The sequence below is a fragment of the Prionailurus bengalensis genome, chromosome F2, assembly GCF_016509475.1.
Source record: "Prionailurus bengalensis isolate Pbe53 chromosome F2, Fcat_Pben_1.1_paternal_pri, whole genome shotgun sequence".
NCBI classification, from domain to species: domain Eukaryota; kingdom Metazoa; phylum Chordata; class Mammalia; order Carnivora; family Felidae; genus Prionailurus; species Prionailurus bengalensis.
This window is the reverse complement of record NC_057353.1, coordinates 57348792-57372740: the sequence shown is the minus strand read 5'-3', so window position 1 is coordinate 57372740 and position 23949 is coordinate 57348792. Positions and strand designations below refer to the sequence as shown.

Genomic DNA, 23949 nt, shown 5'->3' with positions numbered 1-23949 from the left:
CTATTATACTTAATACCTCAGCAATAACCATTCCAATTCCTTTTCTCTCTCTCTCTTTTTCTTTTAGTTTTAGCATAGAGCCAAATTATGACTTCCTCTACATATACGATGGACCAGACAGTAATAGCCCACTGATTGGAAGTTTTCAAGACAGCAAGTTACCAGAGAGAATAGAGAGCAGCTCAAATACCATGCATTTGGCTTTTCGGAGTGATGGATCTGTTAGTTACACTGGATTTCATTTAGAATATAAAGGTAAATGTGAACATTTGATTTTTGCAGCGTGATTTAGAGTGTATTTTATACAGGAGATTAATTCTGTGTTGGTCATTGTCAATGGTTAGTTATATGTGTATGTCTTAGTACAGACTGCCTACAATTGATCTCATAGAAGAGCTCTCAATGTAGACTTTTCCTATCAGTAGGAAGGAAATTAGCATTTCCCTAATTCCTACCGAAGGAAATGTATCAGGCAAACAAGTTAGCGGTTAGTACATTGTGGTAGTTGGCTAAGACCACAAAATATTTTTAAAAAGATGAAATTTTTGGAAGCTGAAGATTTGTTCATGTTTGTTCAGAGACTACTTTCAGTGATAAGGAGAACAAAGTATACTGATAATTCCATTTCAGAAAATGTCTAAAGATATTTAAGTGTGTCAACATTCAGAATAGGGAGAGTAAAATATAGTGATAATTAAAATATTTTAGAGTATTTCTTCAAGTATTTAGAGGAATCAATATTACAATGCCTATGGATGTGGTTTTTTAATTTTTTTTAATGTTTATTTATTTTTGATAGAGACAGAGAGTAAGCAGGGAAGGGCAGAAAGAGAGGGGCACACAGACTCTGAAGCAGCCTCCAGGCTCTGAACTGTCAGCACAGAGTCTGATGTGGGGCTTGAACGCACGAACTGTGAGATCATGACCTGAGCCGAAGTTATACACTTAACCAACTGAGCCACCCAGACACCCCAATGGATATTTATTAATATATTTTTCGTAATTTTTATGCTCAGTGACTATAAGAATAAATAGGTCTTAGTTGTTTAAAGTCAAAACTTGTTGTTTTTTCAATAATTGAGCTTATGAAGGACATACCTATAATTTATCATATTATTTGAGTTCTAAAAAGACATATTTTGGAGTTGTTACTTGCCACCTCGCTTTTTTTCATTATGAACTATTTTCAATAACTGAAGATTATACAGGATAAAAAAAACAAACTTCAAATTATCCACCATCTAATCCGACAGACCTTTATATTGTGTCACACTTGCTTCAGATGTCTCTTTTCTTGCCTTAAAAAATATAATATTATATATACACTAGAAATTCCTTTTGCATTTGCTGTAGAACAAGGGTGTGTCTCTTCAGGTCTATCAAAAGAAGTAAAGGTAAATTACACAACTTTACATGACATGGGTTAAGGAAATCTTTTATAGGGAATGGGAAAACTCACATATTAACAATATATGGATGCTTGGAACCCTCCAATATCTCCAACAAAATTTGGAAATGCATGCCAGGGTCGAGTTATCTCCTCGTCATGGACATGGTGTGGATTTCACTATAGTGGAAAGGTTGAGCCCTCTGTGAGTCTCTCATCTTATAGAGGAAAGTAAAAAGAAAAAAAAAATGGCCTTGTCAGTGGAAGAATTTACAAGGTGTTTGATACCAGACAATGAGGATTTGGGTTCCCAGCTATTTATTGGGGCCCTAGGCGTGATAGCTGCTCCAAACCCTCTGGAGAAGCTTAGGCCTTATAACAATGGGTTAGGAGGCATTGGTCTTATGCCAGGTTGAACTTAAGTACCAAACTAATCTCTCTATGTGGAAGAGCCTTTCCACACTATACAGTGGGTAGGACCAAGCTAGCTGGCTATCCAGGCAGACCATAATGAGCAATCGAGACTATTTTTAGTCCTGTCCTTTTGATCATAGTTCCCTCCTAATTCTTAATATGTTACTTATTTTTTCCATGAATGTATGATTACAGGTATTTTAATATTTTCTTTTTTTAATGTTTACTTACTTTTAAGAGCGAAAGCAACAGAGTGGGGGAGAGATAGAGAGAAGGAGAGTGAGAATCATAAGCAGGCTGTACATGAAGTGCAGAGCCTGACATGGGGCTCAATGCCATGAACTGTGAGATCATGACCTGAACCAAAATCAAGAGTCAGACACTTACCCAACTGAGCCACCCAGGCGCCCCTGTATTTTAACGTGTTCTATCATGTACATATCCTTCATCCTGTTTTGATAAAAATGTTCTATTTCCATCATGTACATATCCTTGGGAAAATTGTTTTTTCCCTTTACATTGTTTTTGAGATTTATCAATAATAGAGATACGTAGACTTAGTTCATTAATTTCTTTATGATATTCCATCATATGACTGTACCACAGTTAATTTACAGATTTTTCTGATAAACACATGTTGTTTCAGTTTTTCACTACCAGAAATGAATCATGATGAAATTAACATTCTTTTGCATGCCTTCTTGAGCATAACTGTGAGAGTGTCTCTAAAGTATCTATCTGCCCAGGAGTGGAATTATTGGGTCAAAGACTATAAACCTCTTGACTAACTCCATATTGCCTAGTTATTCAAAGAAGAGGTTATACCAATTTATATTTTCAACATCAAGGAAAGAATTTCAGAAACTTCACATTAAAAAATGAAGATATAATTGACACATAACATCATATAAATTATATTAATTTTAGGTGTACAATATAATGACTTGATATATGTGTATATTGTGAAATGATTACCACAATGTTTAGGCAACTATGTGTAGCTACATATAGTTATACATTTTGTGTCTGTGTTCATGAGAACTTTTAAGATCTATTCTCCTAGCAATTTGCAAATATGCAATACACTATTGTTAACTATAGTTACCATGCCATACATTACTTTATAAATGAAAGTGTGTACCTTTTCATCCCATTCACCTATTTCATCCAACTTCCATCTTGGCCTCTGGCAGCTACCAGTCTGTTATCTGCATTTATGAGTTTGGTTTGTCTTTTTAGGTTACACACATAAGTGAGATCACACAGTATTTGTCTTTGTCAGTCTTATTTCACTTAGCATAATGCTCTCAAGGTCCATATATTTGTCCCAAATGGCAGGATTTCCTTCTTTCATGGACGAATAGTATTCCATTGTATAGATACACCACATTTTCTCTGCTCATTCATCTGTTGCGTCACTGAGGTTGTTTCCATGTTTTGGCTATTGTAAATAATGCTGCAACCTGCAGCATTATCACTATCTTTTCAAGATAGTGATTTTAAGGAACCCCACACTTTTGAAAATCCAGTGCTCTTGTCACGCTTGAAAATTGTCAGCCTCATGAGTATTAAATGTATCTCATGGTCATTTTTATTGTCTTTTCTGTAATTACTATTAAGCTGAACATCTTCTTCCTATGTTTATACTGAGGTTCCCTTTTTGTTAATTGCATATTTCTACTGTTGCACATTTTTCTAGTAGGTTGCCTGTTTCTTTTTTTTGTTTTGTTTATAGGAAATTCTTTTTGTATTATGGATATTAATCCTTTATTCATGTTCCATGTTGTAGTAAAAATCTTATACCATCTTTGGCAAGCATTTTCACTTTCTTTCTGGTTTCTTTTGCTGTATAAAAGTTTTAAAAGTCAATATCATTTCCTTTTCTTCATAGTTTGTGAAGGCTATGAAACCTTGAAACATTATTATGCCTTGATTTAAAAAAGGCATTTTGTTTCCTCATGTGGAGTTCATAAAGGCATTTTCCTCAACTTGCTCTAAAGTTTTAAAGCTTTGCCTTCCATTTTTCATCTTTTTCATGTGTGTGGAGTATTTTTCTGTAACCAAGGAATCTAATTTTATTTTATTCTATTCTTTGTGTGAATGGTCCTACCACCATTTCTTGACAAGACAATGCTACTGCTCTCAAGTAGCAAGTCTCTCTATCACTGTTTCTGACTTGTCTATTCTGTTCTATTGGCCTGTTTATCTATTCCAAGCCAATATTTCTCTGAATTTTACTACTATAGCTTTAAAATAAGTAGACATGAGGTAGGCAAAATTGTCCCGGTCTCTATTAACCTTTTTAAATTTTATTTAGATTTTGGAATTAAGTTCTTTCTGCCTCTTGAATTTCATTGGTACTGCATTGTATTTATAAATTATTTGGAATAAATTGATGTCTGATACTTAGTCTTTTCAACTATTATTATGGCATATCTCTCAACTTATTCATAACCTCCTCATTGTCTTTCAGTAATAGTTTCTAATTTTCTTTATAAAAGTTTTCTCATCTAAATCTTAAATGGCTTATAGTTTCCATTGTAATTAATGATATTTTTATTATTAGATTTTATTCATTGTTGCTAATGCATGGATTTTTGTAATAACTAGTATCTAGCAAGACTTCTTAACTCTTTCATTAGTTATCATAATTTTTAATGGATTTTTTTTGGATTTTCTGTGTACCCAGTGACAGTTCTGTTTCTTTTTTTCTTGTTTGTTTTTTGGGGTTTTTTTGTTTGTTTGTTTTTTCCTAGTCTATACACTCCCCCGCCCCACACCCCCTTGGCTTAATGATCAGGGCAAAAAATTTAGTATCATATCAAATTAAACAGTGGTAGCCATCATTCTTCTGTCATTACTGATTTTACAGCAAATTCATCTAGTGTTTTACCTTTAAGTATTTCCTATTGGTTGGGGCGATGTTAATAAGGGCTGAAATTTTTTAACTCATTGTTTTCAGAGACATTTCAAGGTTATTTACATATAAAAATCATTTACTGAATGAAAAAGTTTTAGCACAAGGTTAAGTAATTAGCCTAGTCATGTGGCAGAGCTAAGATTTGATTCAGATTGGGCTCCACAATGGACATGCTTATCCAAAATGTTACACTATCTGGATATATTTTTTATCAATTATAGGAAGTTCCCTTCCATTCCTGATCTACTAAAAATTCCTTAATCATTCTGGGATTGAAGTTCATCGACTACTTTTTCATCAGCTACTGAAAATATCACATGGTTTTCCTTTGTATAAATTAAATATTATTATAAGATTATAAAAATAATCTTATAAAATTATTTATTACATTATAGATTTTCCTTCCTATATAATTGTCTTTGTCTAGTTTTGATCAAGACTCTACAATCCCCCAACTTTGGGAGCATTCTTACTTTTCTAATATCTAGAATAATTTGTGTAAGATAGGGATCATCTGTTTCTCAAACATTTGTGAGAACTTCCCTGTAGAACTAGGGACTTGGTGATCCGAGGTAGTAGAATTTTAGTGGTTATAAATCTATCCAGATTTTCTACTTTATCTTTGATTTCTGAAAGTCGGCTTCCTAAAAATTATTTTCATCCAAGTTTTCAAATTGCTGACATAAAATATTTGCAGTATTTTCTTACTTTATTTGTTGCTGTATGTTTTTTATTAACGTTTGGTTCTTGTGTTAGTAATAGTATTTCTTCCTGTCTATTTTCTCTGCATCTCTGCTTTCTCTTTTTTCAGGTTTATCGAAATAAATACTTACCGTACTAATTTTCCGCATTTTTTCTCTTCTAATATGAACTTTCGTGGCAATGTTTTTTTTCTGAGTACATCTTTACCTGATTTGCAAAAGTCTTAAAATGCAGAGATTTATTATCAATAATTCTAAACTTGTCCTAATACCACAGCGTTATGATGTTTTTTGCATCAGAGTTCCTTAGAAATAGTGCCAATTAATTTTACTCGCTTATTTACTCTCTGCACTCCCATTTACTCCACTAACTCCCTACACATATACTAAAATACAAGCGTCTTAAGAGCAAGATCTCTGTTATTCACCAGTATACAATTAGTACCTTAGAATAAGTGCTTACACACCATAATTTTGGTAATTATTTGATTGATTTTGAGCAACCTAAAGAGGTGTCTTCTCATTTTGAAATCAAGTCATAATTAGAATCTTAGAATAATAACATTACTGAAATACAAGAAATCTTAGAGATACATCTCTGTCCTGCATTTTATAAGGAGAACTTGGCTCTTTAGGAATAGCTACTTATATCTGCAAGCTAACAGGCTTATAAAGAAGACCTATATAAGAGGAAAACAAAAGAAAAAGGAAAGGAAAGAAAAGGAGAAGAGGGGCTCCTGGATGGCTCAGTTGGTTAAGCATCTCACTTGGTTAAGCATCCCAGGTCATTATCTCACGGTTTGTGAGTTTGAGCCCCGCATTAGGCTCTGTGCTGACAGCTCAGAGCTCAGAACCCGGAGCCTGCTTTGGATTCTGTGTCTCCCTCTCTCTCTGCCATTCCCCCACTCACGCTCTGTCTCTCAAAAATAAATAATAATTTAAAAAATTAAATAAATAAAAAGAAAAAGGAGAGGAGAGGAGGAAGCAAGCAAAGAAGGAAAGAAAAGAAGGAAAGAAAAACAAGAAAGCTGTAATCAAGTCAGTAAAGCTAGATTCTATTGTAAAACATGTCCATAGATCTCTAGGATAAAAGATACAGGAAAAATTCCACAAATACTACCATGCTTAGTGCAGGTGGTACTAACTGATTCCAGCATTCTTTCTTGTGGAAACTGTAATTAACCTCACAATCCTTTCTCTACTTAACATTCCAGGTAGCCATTCCTAAATCCATATAATTAAACACTTGAGATAAAACCTACTCTCCTTTTTCTTAACTAACTTCTATCCATTTCTATTTCCCAGCTTGATCCATTTCCATGTCCCATCATTTCCAAAATTTCCAAAATTCCTAAGATTTATGTTGTCATAGGAAAAGGACCACAAGTGCAAATGTTTTTAAAAGATAAAATTAATCATTAGGTACCTACTGTATTCTAGATACAATGATTAGTTCCTTTTAATGAATTCTCTCTATCCTTCCCATGAGCAGGACCATTTATAAATGCAACAGAAATATTAAAACTAACACAAATAAGTGATAAGTATCTCTATCCCTATTTTACAAATGGCAAAGCTAAGGATCAGACTATTAAAAAGAGTACAGAGGGGTGCCTGGGTGTCTCAGGCGTTTGGGCATCCAACTTCTGCTCAGGTCATGATCTCACAGTCTTTGAGTTTGAGTCCCACATTGGACTCTGTGCTGAGAGCTCAGAGCCTGGAACTTGCTTTGGATTCTGTGTCTCCCTCTTTCTCTCTCTCTCTCTCTCTCTCTCTCTCTCTCTCTCTCTCTCTCTCTCTCTCTCTCTCTCTCTCTCTTTCTCTCTGTCAAAAATAAACGTTAAAATAAAACATTAATATATACATTAGAAATAGTTGCAGAAAATGATATAAATTATTATTACTATTAGAGTAAAAGCAAATAAAAATATAAAAGTCAAACAGAGAGAAATACATAGTCATTCCATGAACTTCAGTCTTTCTCCCTGGACCCTGCAATTACTCCCTACGATGCTCAGCTACTACACTGATGCCTACTTACACACAATTTCATGAAGTCTTATTTTTATACTCCAGACAGTATTTCTTGCTGATGTTAGTGTTAAGTTCATACTAGTCCCCAAATCCAACCTAATTAATTCTCTGGACTCTCATCCATAGGAAAGTTCCATGCCCCAGTTCAGGGTCTCCAGGGTCTGCCTTTTTTCATCAGCCTCCCTATTTCCTATCCTTATTCAAAACATGTTATCTCTTTAATTGTTTTGTTTCTTAAAGCTAATAAATCGGTCCTTATATTTCTTTCTGCCGAAGACAAACATCTCAGCATTTTTATAAAATATGCACCCCCAAAATAAACTGACATATACATTGAGGCCTGGAATAGTAAAAAGCTTTTCCTTTGTCATTTGTAATACATGTTCCATACCTTCACTTATGCATGTTGGTTTCTGTGGGCACTGAAAAGTAAAGTTTTAAAGTCTTGACTCACTCTAAATCCATAATGTTTTTGGTAGGCTTTTAATTAAAAAACAACCCCTACCTCTATTAGAGCTCACACCAGAGTATAGTTATCATTGCCTTCTTCATATCTATCTTTCCATTTCCCCCTTGAAGATAGATAATGAATCTTAGTTTTGTTTGTGTGCAAACACACAATAGTTGTGCAATGAACGAATCCTGTATGTGAACGTTGCAAAAACACAAGCCTGCTAACAAGGATTCTGGAAGGAATACTACTTTCTGCTTATGTAAAGCAAATTGTGGATATGCCTTTATGTGGTAGAAAATAGTAAATTGGAGTGGAGAAGTGGAAGTCTGGGGGTGAAAGGAGGTGTTTGGCTAATTATAAAGCAATGTCTTCACAAAGAGTTTAAATCAGACAGGCCTAGTCTCCATTGTAATTTTAATGAGATACAACCTTAACAGATTTACAGTTGAATAAATATTTAGAGTTCAAACAGTACTCTCATTTGCATTGTTTTAACTTTAGGACCATTTTAGATCATAATGTTAATAAGTATGTCTTAAAAATTTATAATTATAACATTTATACAAATGTGGCCCATACAGTAGTAAAATTTGTATTCTTTTAACAAAATGTCTTGATTCTGATGGAGAGAGAATATATAGTTTTGTGCCAGTGGAGGGAAACTGCTGGTAGCTGGTGCTTGAGCTGGCAGGGAATGTCAATTTATAGGCACCAGTATGGACAGTGAAAGATTTATGACTGACTGTTTATATACGGTATAAGTTAGCCATCTGCTCTAAGAACCTGAAAAGTATCATAAATTACTTTCTAAATTAACATACCATTTTTTTGCCATAGAGCAACTTATTACATTTCAGTTATTACCCTGAGGTAGTCTGGGGTCAATTGTGTAATACTTCCCAAAATAAAAGAGATACATGTATGGCTCATCCTTATTCTCTAAAAGCACCTGTAGCCGGCCTTAAGTGAACGCTCGTGCCTACAATAGGGAGGCCTCTGGGGACTGAGTATGATCAGATGAGGGAATTATAATGCATATACATCATGAAGGGAGCTTAGTTCTCAGTTTCTGAAATCATGCCAGCAGATAAATGTCCATCCACACATGTCTACCATCCTGGAAATAACAGGCAGTTGGATATTATACAGTTTGGTTACCCTTCAAGATCAAAAATAACATATAACCACTTTTGATTATCCACAAGATGACATTATTCAGAATAATGGTCCCTTAGCGAGCATATAGCTATATGTGGAAACAAATTTTGAAGTAATAATGCCTTTAACAACAAAAATATGTATGTTTCTTTTTCTCCCAGAAAAGAAAATATTTATTTATAAATCAGTCACTAAGTATGAACTCAACACACATACCTATGTATGGTTCAAAGTATGATAAACTTCATAGTGTTGTAGATATTACACTTAGTATATGTAATGTGATCTCAACATCCATAGGTTTTCAGGAATAAAATGGAAACAGAAACATAGTAAAGCTTTAATTTTTCCAACTGAATTTTCTTTAAACCACAGTTTTGGTTCCTAATGTCAAATTGTTTTTTCATTAGGCATTTAGGATATTTTATTTTAAATGTTTTAGTTTATTTGTTTTAATTTAATTTTTTTCAATTTACATCCAAATTAGTCAGCATATAGTGCAACAATGATTTCAGGAGTAGATTCCTTAATGCCCCTTACCCATTTAGCCCATCCCCCCTCCCACACCCTCTTCAGTAACCCTCTGTTTGTTCTCCATATTTATGAGTCTCTTCTGTTTTGTCCCCCTCCCTGTTTTCATATTATTTTTGGTTCCCTTCCCTTATGCTCATCTGTTTTGTCTCTTAAAGTCCTCATATGAGTGAAGTCATATGATATTTGTCTTTCTCTGACTGACTAATTTCACTTGGCATTAATACCCTCCAGTTCCATCCATGTAGTTGCAAATGGCAAGATTTCATTCTTTTTGAATGCCGAGTAATACTTCATTGTGTATATATACCACATCTTCTTTATCCATTCATCCACCGATGGACATTTGGGCTCCTTCCATACTTTGGCTATTGTCGATAGTGTTGCCATAAACATTGGGGTGCATGCATCCCTTCGAAATACACACCTGTATCCCTTGGATAAATACCTAGTAGTGCAATTGCTGGGTAACAGGATAGTTCTATTTTTAATTTTTGAGGAACCTCCGTACTGTTTTCCAGAGTGGCTGCACCAGCTTGCATCCCCATATTTTATTTTATTTTTAATGTTTATTCACTTTTCAGAGAGAGACAGAGTGTGAGTGGGGGAGGGGTAGAGAGAGACGAGACACAGAATCTGAAACAGGCTCCAGGCTCTGAGCTGTCAGCACAGAGCCTGATGGTGGACTCGAACCCATGAACCGCGAGATCATGACCTGAGTCGAAGTCATAAACTTAACTGACTGAACCATCCAGGTGCTCTAGCATTTAGGATATTTTCATTGCTGGTGGAAAAATTCTGTAAAGAAATGTTTTGTAAAAATTTTTTTAAAAAGCCATAGGTAAGGTATAAGCTTTCTGTCTTATGTTTACTTCTATCTTGTAGCAGACTTCTTAGGTACTTTTTTTGGAGAATATAAGGCAAGGGAGACTTTAGCCTAGGATCTATTCAGTAGGCAAACTACTATGAAGGTAAATAAAATTAATTATTCATAAAAATAATACTATCAACTTGTCTGCCTCACAATTTTTTTTTCAAAAACTCAAATTACCTTTCCATCTACCTCCTAGACCTTTGCATAAGGATTCTCCAGACATTTTCAAAATTTACAGATAATTGCTATGGCAGGCATGGAAATAAACAAGGGCAGTATTATCCATAGACAGCTAGTCACCAAGGATTTAAAGTAGCAGGTAAACATAGTAATGAGGTAAATGAATCCTCTCAAAATGAGGCTAGCAATATAAAATTGTTGCAGAGGCAATATATTTAACTTTTTGGCATATTTCCCTTTCCTCAAAAAGTAGGACATTTGCAGTACAGAATCACTGATATGTCACTGAAACTATTGGGAAAACTTTAGAGAAGAAAAAAGCAAACTTTTTAAAAGAGGAATATTAGATGGTTAGGGTTGCCAAAGAGATGAATCCTTTTAAACAGCAATTTCAATTCTTTCTTTTCCCTCAAGGGAAAGTAGTATTCACACTGCTTGTTGTTTCTGGAAAACGGTATTGTGGGAATATTTTACCTAGTAAGAAATATAAGTTCTTGGATTGAGAAGTAATTTTTATCGTGAACTCTGAGTATAATTTATGGGGTGCAAATTTTGTGTGTGTGTGCACATGTGTGTGTGCACTTGGGAGATGATTAAGTTATTTAGATTTGGACTGAAACTCAGGAATCAGGTTTCCCCAACTTACACACTTGTTTCCTTCACCTGCCTTGTCCTTCACTTAGTGAGCTCGTTCTCTCTCCATGTTCAGCTTAGATGTCAGTTCTCCAGGAAGGTTCCTGAATGCATCCACATATGTCATACTCTTGAGAGTTACAAGTATTCATTTAATAGAACTAATAAGCTGTAAATGCCATGAGGGCCAAAATATATTCTGAATGTGCACTGCTATATTTCCAAAGTTCACTGGGTAGTGTGGGTTCTTAAGTACCTGTTGGAAAGAAGGAAAGAAAAAAAGCAGAACTTCGTTCCTCTGATATTCTATTAAAATCATTTAAACGGTTGATTCTGCCATTGCCTCTTTAGCTGAATTGGGAGAAATCTTGCTAGTGTTCTTTATAAAACATAAATTTCTCCTCATTTTCTATGAATGTTGAAGTACTTTGAATTTTGTAAAGTTTTATGAGTGGAAGAAATATATTCCTACTACTGCAGGTAAGAAGATTTGGATATATGATAATAAAATAATTTCTGTGATAGCCGAACACGAAGACATTATTGACTTAAATTCCAATGATTCCATGAGTCATATGCAGAGATACACCCACCTCCTGATTTCCCATTAACATAAAATAAATTCTAATGTAGAAAATTATATTTGTTATCCTGAAATTGTGATGGCCCTTACATTTTTGTATTATTTCTTAAGTAACCTATAATAATATTAATATGGAAATATTAGGGCATTGCTCAGATCTGTTAACAACAATTTGTATTAGAGCTTATTCCCCAAAATGGATGAACTGGTCTTTGTGTTTCTCTACATGTTTTCAAAATGTTCTGTCATCCTCTTTAGTTCACTATCGGGGTGCACAGAGAACTTTTAGTTCCTTCGTTCCTTTGTTGTGAATGGACTTAATTTTAAATTTGTGTTAGCTTTAAAAACACTTGGCTTTAACATAGACTCTCTGTCCAAAAAGATCATGGCTTGGATGTCATAAAGATTTTGCTGCTTTTTAATGATGGATAGACAGACCTCTGGTAGACATGGGAGGTGACTAGAGGAGGTAGGTTACAATAAATGATTTCACCTTCCTACCAGTGGTGAAATGAGCTGAGCTCAACACCGGTGGTAGTATCATTTCTAGGTTCAGTCACAGGGAATGGGTGTCCTTTATATGGAGGAAGAACTTTTAAATAAAGCATTAATAAATAAAGAAATAAATCCTGCTTCTTTTCCAAAATAATTCATTGAAAATATGTATGCATTAAAAATATTATTGCATACAATTTATAATAAACTCTAACACCCAATGTTTGACTGCATATTAGATACTAATTTTAATGAAAAGTCCAGCGAAGAATTTTATGCTCTTACTTATCAATATGAATTAGCAAAGTGTCACATATGATTATGGGCTACTTTGTACTTTGAGCCCACAAACAGAAGCGGACAGAGTGCTGGTGCTTTCCCGTCTGCTTAGAAGTAGAAATGAAGTAATAGTAAAACTTTTGTGGAAAATAATGTTTTCAACAATTCATTTTATATCAACACTGTTTTACAGCAAAACTTCGAGAGTCCTGCTTTGATCCAGGCAATATAATGAATGGCACCAGACTTGGAATGGATTATAAATTAGGGTCAACAGTCACCTATTATTGTGATGCTGGTTATGTTCTTCAAGGTTATTCGACACTCACCTGTATCATGGGAGATGATGGAAGACCTGGATGGAATAGAGCCTTACCAAGTTGTCATGGTAAGAAATATATATATATATATATATATATATATATATATATATATATACATTTTTTTTTGTCTGACCTTTTATTTTTAGACAGAATCAGGAAATATTTAAACCCATTTTTATATTTTTAAAAATTGACCACTTAACATTCAATCTACAAGTGTGATATAGGCCAGGCAGAGATTTTATCAAGGATTTTTAAATTGGATTCATTAAAGAAATGGTTTTGGGAAAGTACTTATATTCCCAGGTGTCTCTAAAGCAATGCACACGTTATTGTAAGCAAGCTCCCGGGCACAAGGATATTGCCTTTTTCTATTCTATGTTCAGGACTTAGAGGAGCGCCTGAGAAAATTAGGTGCTCAGAAGATACTGGCTGAGTAAAGGAAGAACTAATACACTGAAACTGACATTTCAACAACATAGATAAATGCAGTGACTTAAATATGATCAAGAACTGGTGATAAATCTTTATCCAAACTACACATTTTTCCTAAAAATTAAAGTTGCCTAGAAGTGAAAACCATGTTGGAGCTGCTGAGGCGGGTCTCACAACAGGGGGAGGGCTCAAGGACACAGTAAAATGGAGGAAGACCTAAAATTAGTTTCAGTAACATCATATCAGATATGTAACTGCCACCGCTAGAGTTAGTACCAGACCAGTGCATCAGTTTCAACTTGATACAGGAACTGACAGTGATCATAGCCAGGAGAAGACTGCTGATCTTGGAAAAAGTTAGGAAAAATACATTAGGAAAAATATATTCAAGAGGAAGACACTTAATGTTCTTGAGATTAAGGAAGTTACTGAAGAGGCACCAGAAACAGAGATGGCACCTTCACTTAGGGTGTGGAATTTGCTAAGCATTTAGCCACAGTAAATGAACAGCCTATTCAGAATTTTGAAAAGATGATTCAGTGGACACAGGAGGGAAGATTGTGGGAGTCCCCAGTGAATAATGAAGGAGTTGTGATGATGATGGTTCATGAATATATATTTCTGGCTAAATACCAGGAGGATTTTTCACAACAAGGACCAATTTGTCACTTTATGGAACCAGTACCCCGTGTTCTTTCTAAAGTGCACATCTGAGTGTTAGAAAAGTCCAACACAGTGGTTGAAACATTATTTTAATGAAAAACAGGACATTCTAAAATAAAGCGATGCACAGTTCATTTGCAGACCATGGAAATTTTTATTTCAAGCTTTTGGAGATGGATTTTATAGCTAAATAAAATAATACTGCATGTTGAAAAATCATATACTTGTATACAAGTCTATGAGGACAGAGATACTGTGGGACAAAAAAACAGTTCAGTAAGGAGAGAAGAACTATGATATCACTTTGGAAAGTTACCACAGACTCCCTCATCAGTTGAATGATCCCAATGCATTGTACAAAACTGACATGGAGATGATATCATCTAGAGCAGATTTTCTAAACTATAGGTCACCACCAGTGAGTCATAAAATCAATTCACTGGGTCGTGACCAGCATTTTTATAACTGATATAACATTGAATAAAATAAAATAAAAGATAAATACGTAAAAAGAAGAGAAAAATGTTATAATCCAAAGGATAAATATTTTTTTGTGGAACTCTTTTCAGCTATCTATAAAGAAATAAATAAAATACAATAAATATGTGTGTGGAGGGTGTGTGTGCGCATGTAGATGTATATGAGTATATTTGCAATGAGGTAATGTATATTTCTTACTATGAGTTGCAGTGAGAAAAAACAATTTTGATCTGATGATTAAAAGAATAGATTTTTGATGTCTGGTACACATAGTAATTTTTCTTAATTATATAATATATTCATGTACTCGAATTATGTGTGTATTATTTCTGACTTAAGTCATTTAACCTCTCTAGGGTCTCTCATCTGTAAAATGAGAGTATTTGAAATTCTTTACTTCAGAATGTTGTGTAAGAACTAAAGACAAGGTACTTACCTACTAAATGGTCATTCTGTTAGTAACAGAACAGCCAATTAAAACTTGGCTTGAATCGATGGTTTCATCTATCAGAAGACAAGGGGACTAAAAGGAGAAATAATTACTTTGAATTTCATTCTGCCACAGAAAAAAAAAATTAATGGCACGAAAGTTTATAAAAAGTTTAAGAGAAAGTGTGGTTGTTTTGTCTTAAGAGCCATGCAAAAGAGGAATTTGTGGATAGACAGAAAATTCTTTTAAAAACTAACAAACAAGCAACAACAACAAAAAAACATGGAAAATTTTCTGAAGCCAAACAAGAAATAACCAAAATCCTGACAGAGAAAACCAAAGAATAAAGAAAACTATAGATCAGGGGCTCCTGGGTGGCTCAGTAGGTTAAGCTTCAGGTTCTTGATTTTGGCTCAGGTCATCATCTTGGGCTTCATGAGATCAAGCCCACATCAAGCTCTACACTGATAGCACAGAGGCTGCCTAAGATTCTCTCTCTCCCTCCTTCTCTTCCCCTCCCCCTACTCTCTTTCTCTCAAAATAAATAAATATACATTTTTTAAAAACTATAGATCAAAAAGATAAGTCTTAATCACTGGGATAAATTATTAAATACATGGTTTTCAATGGCTTAGGTGAAAAAGACAGGTGCAGCAGAGTATGCATTCACTAAGAATATGCCTGCCTAGAATAATCCTATTCCTTGCCATAGATTTCTATATTGATAGGTCATAGAAATGTTAATTGAGCATGGACTATACCATAATGTATACAAATGGTCCTTCTGAACCAAAAATATTTCATGGGATCAATTACAGCCCAATCAAGTGTATTTCATGTTGGTTTAATAGTCAATATCTACAAACAAAACAAAGGCAAGGGTAGACCTGTGTTCAAATCCTCTTACTATATCTATGACCTCAGATGAGCTAAGCCTTGATTTTTAAATCTCTAAAACTGGATGACAGTTATTAACTCAATAGATTATGTGAAGATTCAATTAACCATAGCACATACAGAGGGCCTAGTGAATTTCCCAGCAAACATTGGCATATTAATACGTGTGATATTCAAAATGTTCTGAAAGAAGCACAGCCCTAGAAAACATACGTTGCACTTTGCATTGTATGTTATGTTTTAGTGGAACTTGTATATTTCTATCATTTTAACATTAATTAAATATAATTTATTAATGTTAATATATGGATACACATTTACCCACTCCTAAAAACAGCACAAATGTTTAATATTTTTAAATTTCTTAAAAGAGAATAATCTTCACTATCAGTTTAGTTGGATATGACTAGACTTTTGCCTACAATGCCAAGATACTATGGAAATCAAAGTTATTGCATGCATACCTTATACTATTACCCAAAATTGAAGATATATTCATGTTAAAATATGACCACGTCTAATGATTTCTAGTATGGGGGGAACCCCATGTTTTAGAATTAGATGTAATTAACTCTAAACAATGTTTTAAAACCAAGAGAAGACCTAAAATCAGCTATGTGACCTCGTATAATTTATTTTATGTGTCTAAGCATGAGATAATATTGTATAGTTTGTAAGGTTGTTGGGAGAATTCTATTAAATAACTCATTTGGAACATTTGGTTCTGGGGTTCCTGCTAGCTTAGTCAGTAGAGCATGTGACTCTTAATCTTGGGGTCATGAGTTCAAGCCCCACTCTGGGCTTAGAGGTTACCTACTAAAATAAAATAAAATATAAAAATAAATAAATAATAAATAAATAAATAAATAAATAAATAAATAATATAACATTGGTTCTGAAGTAATTACTATATCACAGTAAGGAGAGCTTAATATATTTTAGTTTCTTGATCGGGTTCGTACATATCTGTTTGTTTTCCCTCACAGTAATTATACAGAAATCCAAAATACACAGAACTGGCTGACTTTCAGATTTAATAATTTAATACTTTGAAAGTCAAAATTAGTGGGTAAAGCATCTGCAAAAGAGCCAGAAATTTTTTTGTCCATAAAGATAGATTTTTTAATTAAGATATATTTTGTATTTTTTATCAAAGTAAAATATACATGGGATAACTGAGAAAATAATTTAAAATAGCTTAGCATTTAAAGTAATTTATTTTTTTAAGTTTATGTATTTTGAGAGGGGGGGCAGGGGTAAGGGGGGAGAGAGGGAACCCCAAGCAAACTCTCCACTCTCAGTGTAGAGCCCGATGCGGAGCTTGAACTCATGAACCATGAGATCATGACCTGAGCCAAAATCAAGAGTCGGATACTTAAATGACTGAGCCAACCAGGCGTCCCAATTTAAAGTTATTTAATAAAGCACTGGTCATCTGCCTCAACCCCCCACCTCAATTCTGCTATTACTCAGCTGAGCCTTCTAATAATTTCTAGTTCTGATTGCTCTGATGGTCCTCTCCATGACTCTGCATAACATATGAAGCTCTGTTTCTTGATTTGCCAACTCTAGACAATTTCCATTGATTTCCAGGTATAAAAGATAGAGTTATGTCAAATCCACAGCCCCTCTCTTCAATATTCCAGAAATATGTTATGTTTGTTTATTCTAGTAATTGCCTTTGTCATGCATTAATTTTTTTATGCCTCTATTGTTAATATCATTAATGTTTAAGAATTAGATTGCCAGGCTCTGCTGCTTTTCATGCTGCATATTACCCACCCCTCGGTAAAATGTTGACTAATATCTCTGAGAACATGGGCAGGAAATTTTGACTGATAGGCTTCACTTTTGAGTATATAAGTAGGATGTTGGCTATTAGACCATGATCCCTAAGTGCCAAAATAACTAAAGCTTGTCATTTTTTACATAAAAGTAAACACCAGCATGACCTTTAATGCAATATTTAAATGCAATATTTTGCTTTTTCTTATAATGTTTCACTCTGAAAGACCATAAGCTCCCAAAGTCTCAGGCTACATGTTTAGCATGAAACATATTAATTTATACATGCAGCCTCTTAGTAAATATGTTTATCCCGAACTGAACCGTAAGAATTTACAGTTTGTCTATTTTAGAGGATAGGATTTTTTTTTATCATGGTTTAAGATTGTGTACATTTTAAATCTGAAGGAAATATTTTCAAGAGCTTATGTTGGACCCTGGGAGATTGTATTTGTCAGAAGTAGATCCAAAATGATAGCATCCTGTGGTAAGTCCTGCTCAGTGATGAGAAACCCTGCAGTTTATCTCATGAAAATGTCACAGGTATTAAATGATAGCAAAACAGAATATCCGTACCTGCAATTCACTTTGTGATCAAAAAAAAAAAAAGTGTTTGGAAAATAATTTCTTACCTTCTTATTTTTCATACTTTGAAAAGTATGTTGAAACTCTGAGTTACTTAAGAAAACTAAAGTGAGTTACTTTAGAAAACTATAGACACACTGGATTAAAGTGGAAATCTTATTGCTCTTATCCATAAAATGACTCAATATTAGCTAAAGGAAATGAAACACAAATAGTGACAGATTCTATCTTTTTCCCTTAATATTCACTACTTGATTTATTTCACCTAATGGCATTGCAGTTGTTTATATAAACACACCTCTACCCTAATCTAGGGCAACTACAGGCTATCTCTTAGCTCTTAGCCTCCCCCCTGGCTAGTTTCTCTCTTTCCCTTGTTTCCTGATACAATCTCTTATGAACACAACAAAGTAATCTTTCAAACATATGTCAGATTATATCAAAATCCACCAGTGACTTTCTAAATCTGAGTAAATTCCAAAGATCTTACAATATGAGGTTCTACTTAATCTACCTATATATACTCTGACCTCTTTACTATTCTTGCTCCCTACTACACTCTTTGGGCCACAAGGGCCTCCTTGATGTTTCTTGAAAGCACTGTTCACACTTCCACCTCAGGGCTTTTGCACTTACTTGTCCTTTTTGTCTGAATACTTTTTTTCCCAGCTTTCTGGCTGAAGCTCTCAGACTTCCTTTAGGCTTCTGACCACTTGTTTTCTTAGTAGAAAAAACATTCCAATTTACCCTCTCCTTGCTCCCTAAAGCTTCCAGGATGGAATCAAGTATATCTAAAGTTGAAATATTCCTGGTGTGGGCAAAGTCCCAGTTATTTTAGGGCCTTAGAACTTTGAAAGGTAGATCATTAAATTTAGAAGTACTAGGCACAGCACTAATACAATATTGTTTTTTTTTTAACTGAGATAAAATTGACATATTACAATATTGTTTTTTTTAACTGAGATAAAATTGACATATAACATTAAATTTGCTTTAGATATACAACAAAATGATTTGATATTTATATATATTGCGAAATGATCGCAACAATAAGTATAGTTGACATCCATCACCATACAGTTACAGTTTTTTCTTATGATAAATAATTTCAAGATGTACTCTCTTAGCAACTTTCAGATATGCAAGATAGTAGTACTATTAATGATATCATCATGCTGCACATTACATACCCATGGCTTATTTATTTCATGATTGGACCAATGCAGTATTCTTGATCTTTTCCATTGCTATAGCATACAGTGGAGCATGCATTTGACAGTTAATTACAATAATAAGACCCTAAGAATAAACATATTTGTACTGTTAAAGAATCAGTAGCTTTCCACTTATTCTAAAGAAAAGATGGTATCATGCATTCCTCTTTTTCAAACATTCAAATGTATGAATTATATGCCTGGTCCTGTACTAACTATGAATTCAATATGGTTCTTGCCCTTAGAGAGTTTATGATCAGATGATATACAGACAGATACGGTCCATTGCTGGAAATAAAATCAGTGCTGCACGCACAGCATGGAGGTGCCTCTGAACCAATTACAAAGAGAGATCAGGAAGGTCTTCCTTGAGGCGCCTGGTTGCTCAGTTGGTTAAGCTTCGGACTTCAGCTCGCGGTTCATGGGTGGGTTTGAGCCCCGCGTCAGGCTCTGTTACTGATTGCTCAGAGCCTGGAGTCTGCTTCGGATTCTGCGTCTCCCTCTTTTTCTGCCCTCCCCCACTCATGCTCTGTCTCTCAAAAAATGAATACATGTTAATTTTTTTAAAAGAGAGTCTTCCTTATAAAAATGACACATAAAGTGAATCTTAAAAATATAAGTAAGAAGAAACCAGGTGAGGTACAGGCATGAGGAGATGGTGCATTTCACACCCAGGGTTGAGCATTTATAAATATATACAGGCAAGAGTAAACAAAGGAAAGTAGGTAGAATTTCCAGCAGCTCAACATGGCAAGCCTAGAGAGAGGACTCCTAGAGATCCTAGTTTATCTGTACTGACAATGGTTTGAAGTTTTGTACATATATTATTTAGAGCCTAACACAACTCCATGAATTGAGGACTACTAATATTCTCATTTACAGATGAGGAAACGAAGGCACAAAGAGAGGTTCAGTCACTTGCTCTAAGTCACAGTTGCCCAGCAGTCATGTTTTGGAGTCTAGGCTCAATCACTGCCCTATAGGTAGGCTGATTAATTCTACAAATTACCTTGCATTCATCTTTGTTATATCTGCAGTTATGGAAAATTGCCGTCGATTAAGTGTTTCATGAACGGATATGTGGCATGAAAAATAAGTGGTGAAATTTGGGGCTCTCCACTTATTTCTGAAATCTTCCTCCATGCTAAGTATGAGAATTAATAAAAAGTAAATTCCTACTAATAACTAATAAAAGTGTTCATCTGACATGCATTTTTGCATTGCATTTGAAATACAACCTTACACAGAATGCAAATAAATACCTTAATAGATATAGTCAGTGTTAGTTCTTTTGAATATCGGCACCATTATTTTCAATACCTTTGTTTCTCTCCTGCTAATGTAAGTCCTAGATTCTGGGGGGAAAAAGAGAATTAAGTAACTCAATCATTGGTAACTGTAAGTCTTTTCAAAGTACATACACACAAGTACATTAAGATTAGACATCCAGTAGTCATAGGGCACCATTCTTTGTTCAACTTCCAATTATATGTGGAATGATAAAAGCTTTTAAAAGGGGAGCCCTCTTACCCTATCAACTGAAGAGAAAGCTTCAAAAGAAACAAACTAAAAAATAAAAAGTTCATTTTGTAAATCCAGGTCTCCAATTTTACAGTTATCTCTCATTAATAAACTCATATGACCTACTTTTAATTAAATCATATTGCTTTAGTGTATGAAGTAGAAAACTCAACTCTTATTCCAGATCTCCTGCTTAAATGGCATGGCTTGTCTTGGGCTAATTTCTTATCACAAATGTCCTTGAGGTTTATAGAATTTTTTTTGAGGTTTGAAACAAGTCTAGAGCCCCATTCCATTATAAATGCATATAGGTATCATCTAGTCTAATATACCGAGCCATTTAGCATTTGATGCCATTTAAAATATGTGATATAATTAAGGCATGTAGATGCAAGATTCATAAAACAAAGTCCTAGTGATAAATTATTTCTGAGTATCATCAAATATCTGCCTTTCATTAGCTACACATAGGAATTTTGTTCACAGACATAATATACAGATTATGTTTTGTAACCATGCTAAAAAGAAGTGTAATGCATTTCTTTCCTTTTTCTTTCTTTCCTTTTTTTTTTTTTTTAGTAAACTCTAGGCCCAGTGAGGGACTTAAACTCATGACCCCAAGATCAAGTGTCACATATTCTACCACTTGAGTCATGTACCCCAAAAGTATTTTCTATTTTAAAAACTTAAAGTAGTATTGAGACAAAACCAAGGCATGCTTGGTTTTTATATGATGGGGGTGGGGGGGAGTATTACTTAAAATGAAATGGGAAGGAAAGCTAATGTTATTGAGCACCTGCTATTTCCAGGCACTCTTACTTACATTATCACTCCAGTTGGCCTCCTGCATGCTAGTCTAGAGAATCATTAACATTGTTATAAACAAATCCCTGCTGCTATGAATTCTGGATCATGCTATGTAGAGTCCCCTGTGTAAGAAGCAGTTTGATTGCAAATCAGTGCCTATAATTCAGAGCATATTTACTTGTGACCACTGACTTGGAGCTCATATTTTAAACCATCTTTATTTTCTCTGCTTTTGGGATCTATGCCACTATGCCATATCTCCAAAGGGGTAGTCTCGTGGCTTCTCATTGTACAAAGAAGCCCCTATTCTCCACTACCATGCAGGCTTTGAGTTAGACTTCAAACTTGCCTCCCTAATGTGTCACCAGTTTTTACAGAAAAGCAAAAAAGAAAAAAAAAACTTACATGTACAGAAAATCTATCAACCCAGAAATTCTCTCCTTGCAGATCAAGAAAATAAAGTATACAGCAGTAACTATTAATAGTCATGTTGAGAATCAAACTGTATTAAGGAATGGTATTAAGGTAATAAGAAAACAGATCTAAAAATAGTCACAAATGTTCTTCTATTGGAGAAAAAAAACCTACTAAAAATTTCAACCCACAAAACCTAGAGAGAAAAAAATCAGATTTATTAGTGAATAAGGATATTTGGAATATAATGAACATTGCCGGCAGTCTATGAAAGATACTAGAAAGACCAGACAGAATCTCATACAAATTTATAAAGAAAGAACAAATAACACTTCTTTCATCTTCTTGAGACACACACTGAGGTACCTTGTCTCTATATACCTTGTGAGTATACCTTGGAAGAACCCTGAGTTAATTTCTGAAGAATTGTTTACTTCAGTCAGAAGGCCAGCAGTCCTGCGCTATAAAATCAAAAGTTGGGGCCTATTATGTTTTAAAAGAGATGCCCTAAAGGAGGCTGCTGCTTTCCTCCCCTTTATTAAACACGGAAAATTTCATTTTACGCTTACACTTCAGCAGTGAGCCATTCACTCCAAGATATACACATAAAAGAAGGTAATACAGAGCTCGCTGTGCAATAGGGAATTTTGTTCCTAATCCCAAATGCCAGATCCAGTTAGACTGAAATACTTGGGAGTGTTAGTGAGTAAATCTGGGCCATACTGAGGCAATGGTTCTAAATATCTTCAAACCTAAGCCAAACTGAAGACTGGATATTTCTCCCCCAGTTCCAAATCTGAGTTTTAGGACCTTTCTGATTCAGGGAAGAATTGATCTGTCATGTTAGGAAGAGATACAAGACAGCAAAAAGGCAAGGGTCCTCCAGTGCAACTAATATTTTCCAGAACTTCATAGGCCGAAGCAACAAACTCTGAGCCAAGTACCGTTAAAGAAAAGAGAAAACAAAAAATTACGAAAGTCATCAGATGGATTTGAAAGGAATCTAATTAGAATTGGGTTTCTTTTTTGTGTAATGATGAATGCTATCCTAGAATTATCTTTTTTAGGTGTAAAAATATAATAAAGCACATAGGTGTAAACAATAAACTGATTATATTAAAACGCAGTTATCCAAGTACTTAAAATCTATAATTGAAAAAACAAATTTTGATGTAATAATATATTGCTTCCTAATTATTCCCTTAAATTGGAAGTTCTGAAAAGCTTAATAACTACTGTAGGGATAAGCAGAAATAATATTTTGAGGTATCCACAGCAATTATGTAATATAAAAACATCTGTAATTTCTATTGGTGACAAAGTCGCAGTTACTTCTAATACTACTGCGGTTTTCTGCCTACGTTCGAAATGGAATGAAATGGTATAATTCACTAAAAATAAAAAAATCCATTAGGGTTGAAAAATATATACATTTTTTCCCTGTCCAAATTCATGAAACAAGAAAAAGAACCCCTGAGTTGTAAGAAAAAGGAGAAGACAGGCCAATTTCGCCTCCTTTTCACTATTAACATTGGCCCTTGTTTCTCCCTGGCCTTCTAAAGTATAAAGAGTCCAAAGAAGTAGAGGACTATGTCCACACCGATTGTTAACAGCTGGGCACGGTGACAGCCCCCCCAACCCCCACCACTCCTTGAGAAAACAGCTGAATTAAAGTTGTAGGTTCCTCTTCCTTTGGGTTGGAGTACCCTGGTCTTCATCCCTAGGGAAATGAAGAGGAGAGGAAAATAAAAA

The 23949-nt window shown here is 34.5% G+C and overlaps 1 protein-coding gene across 1 annotated transcript in view; it reads left to right on the top strand.

Moving 5' to 3' along the window:
- Nucleotides 1-23949, top strand: part of CSMD3 (CUB and Sushi multiple domains 3) — a 1274540-nt gene that overhangs the window by 991349 nt on the left and 259242 nt on the right. The window contains exons 30-31 of the mRNA XM_043601622.1: nt 68-255; nt 12837-13031. Of these exons, the coding sequence (XP_043457557.1) occupies nt 68-255; nt 12837-13031 (383 nt within the window). The remainder of the gene's footprint in view (nt 1-67; nt 256-12836; nt 13032-23949) is intronic.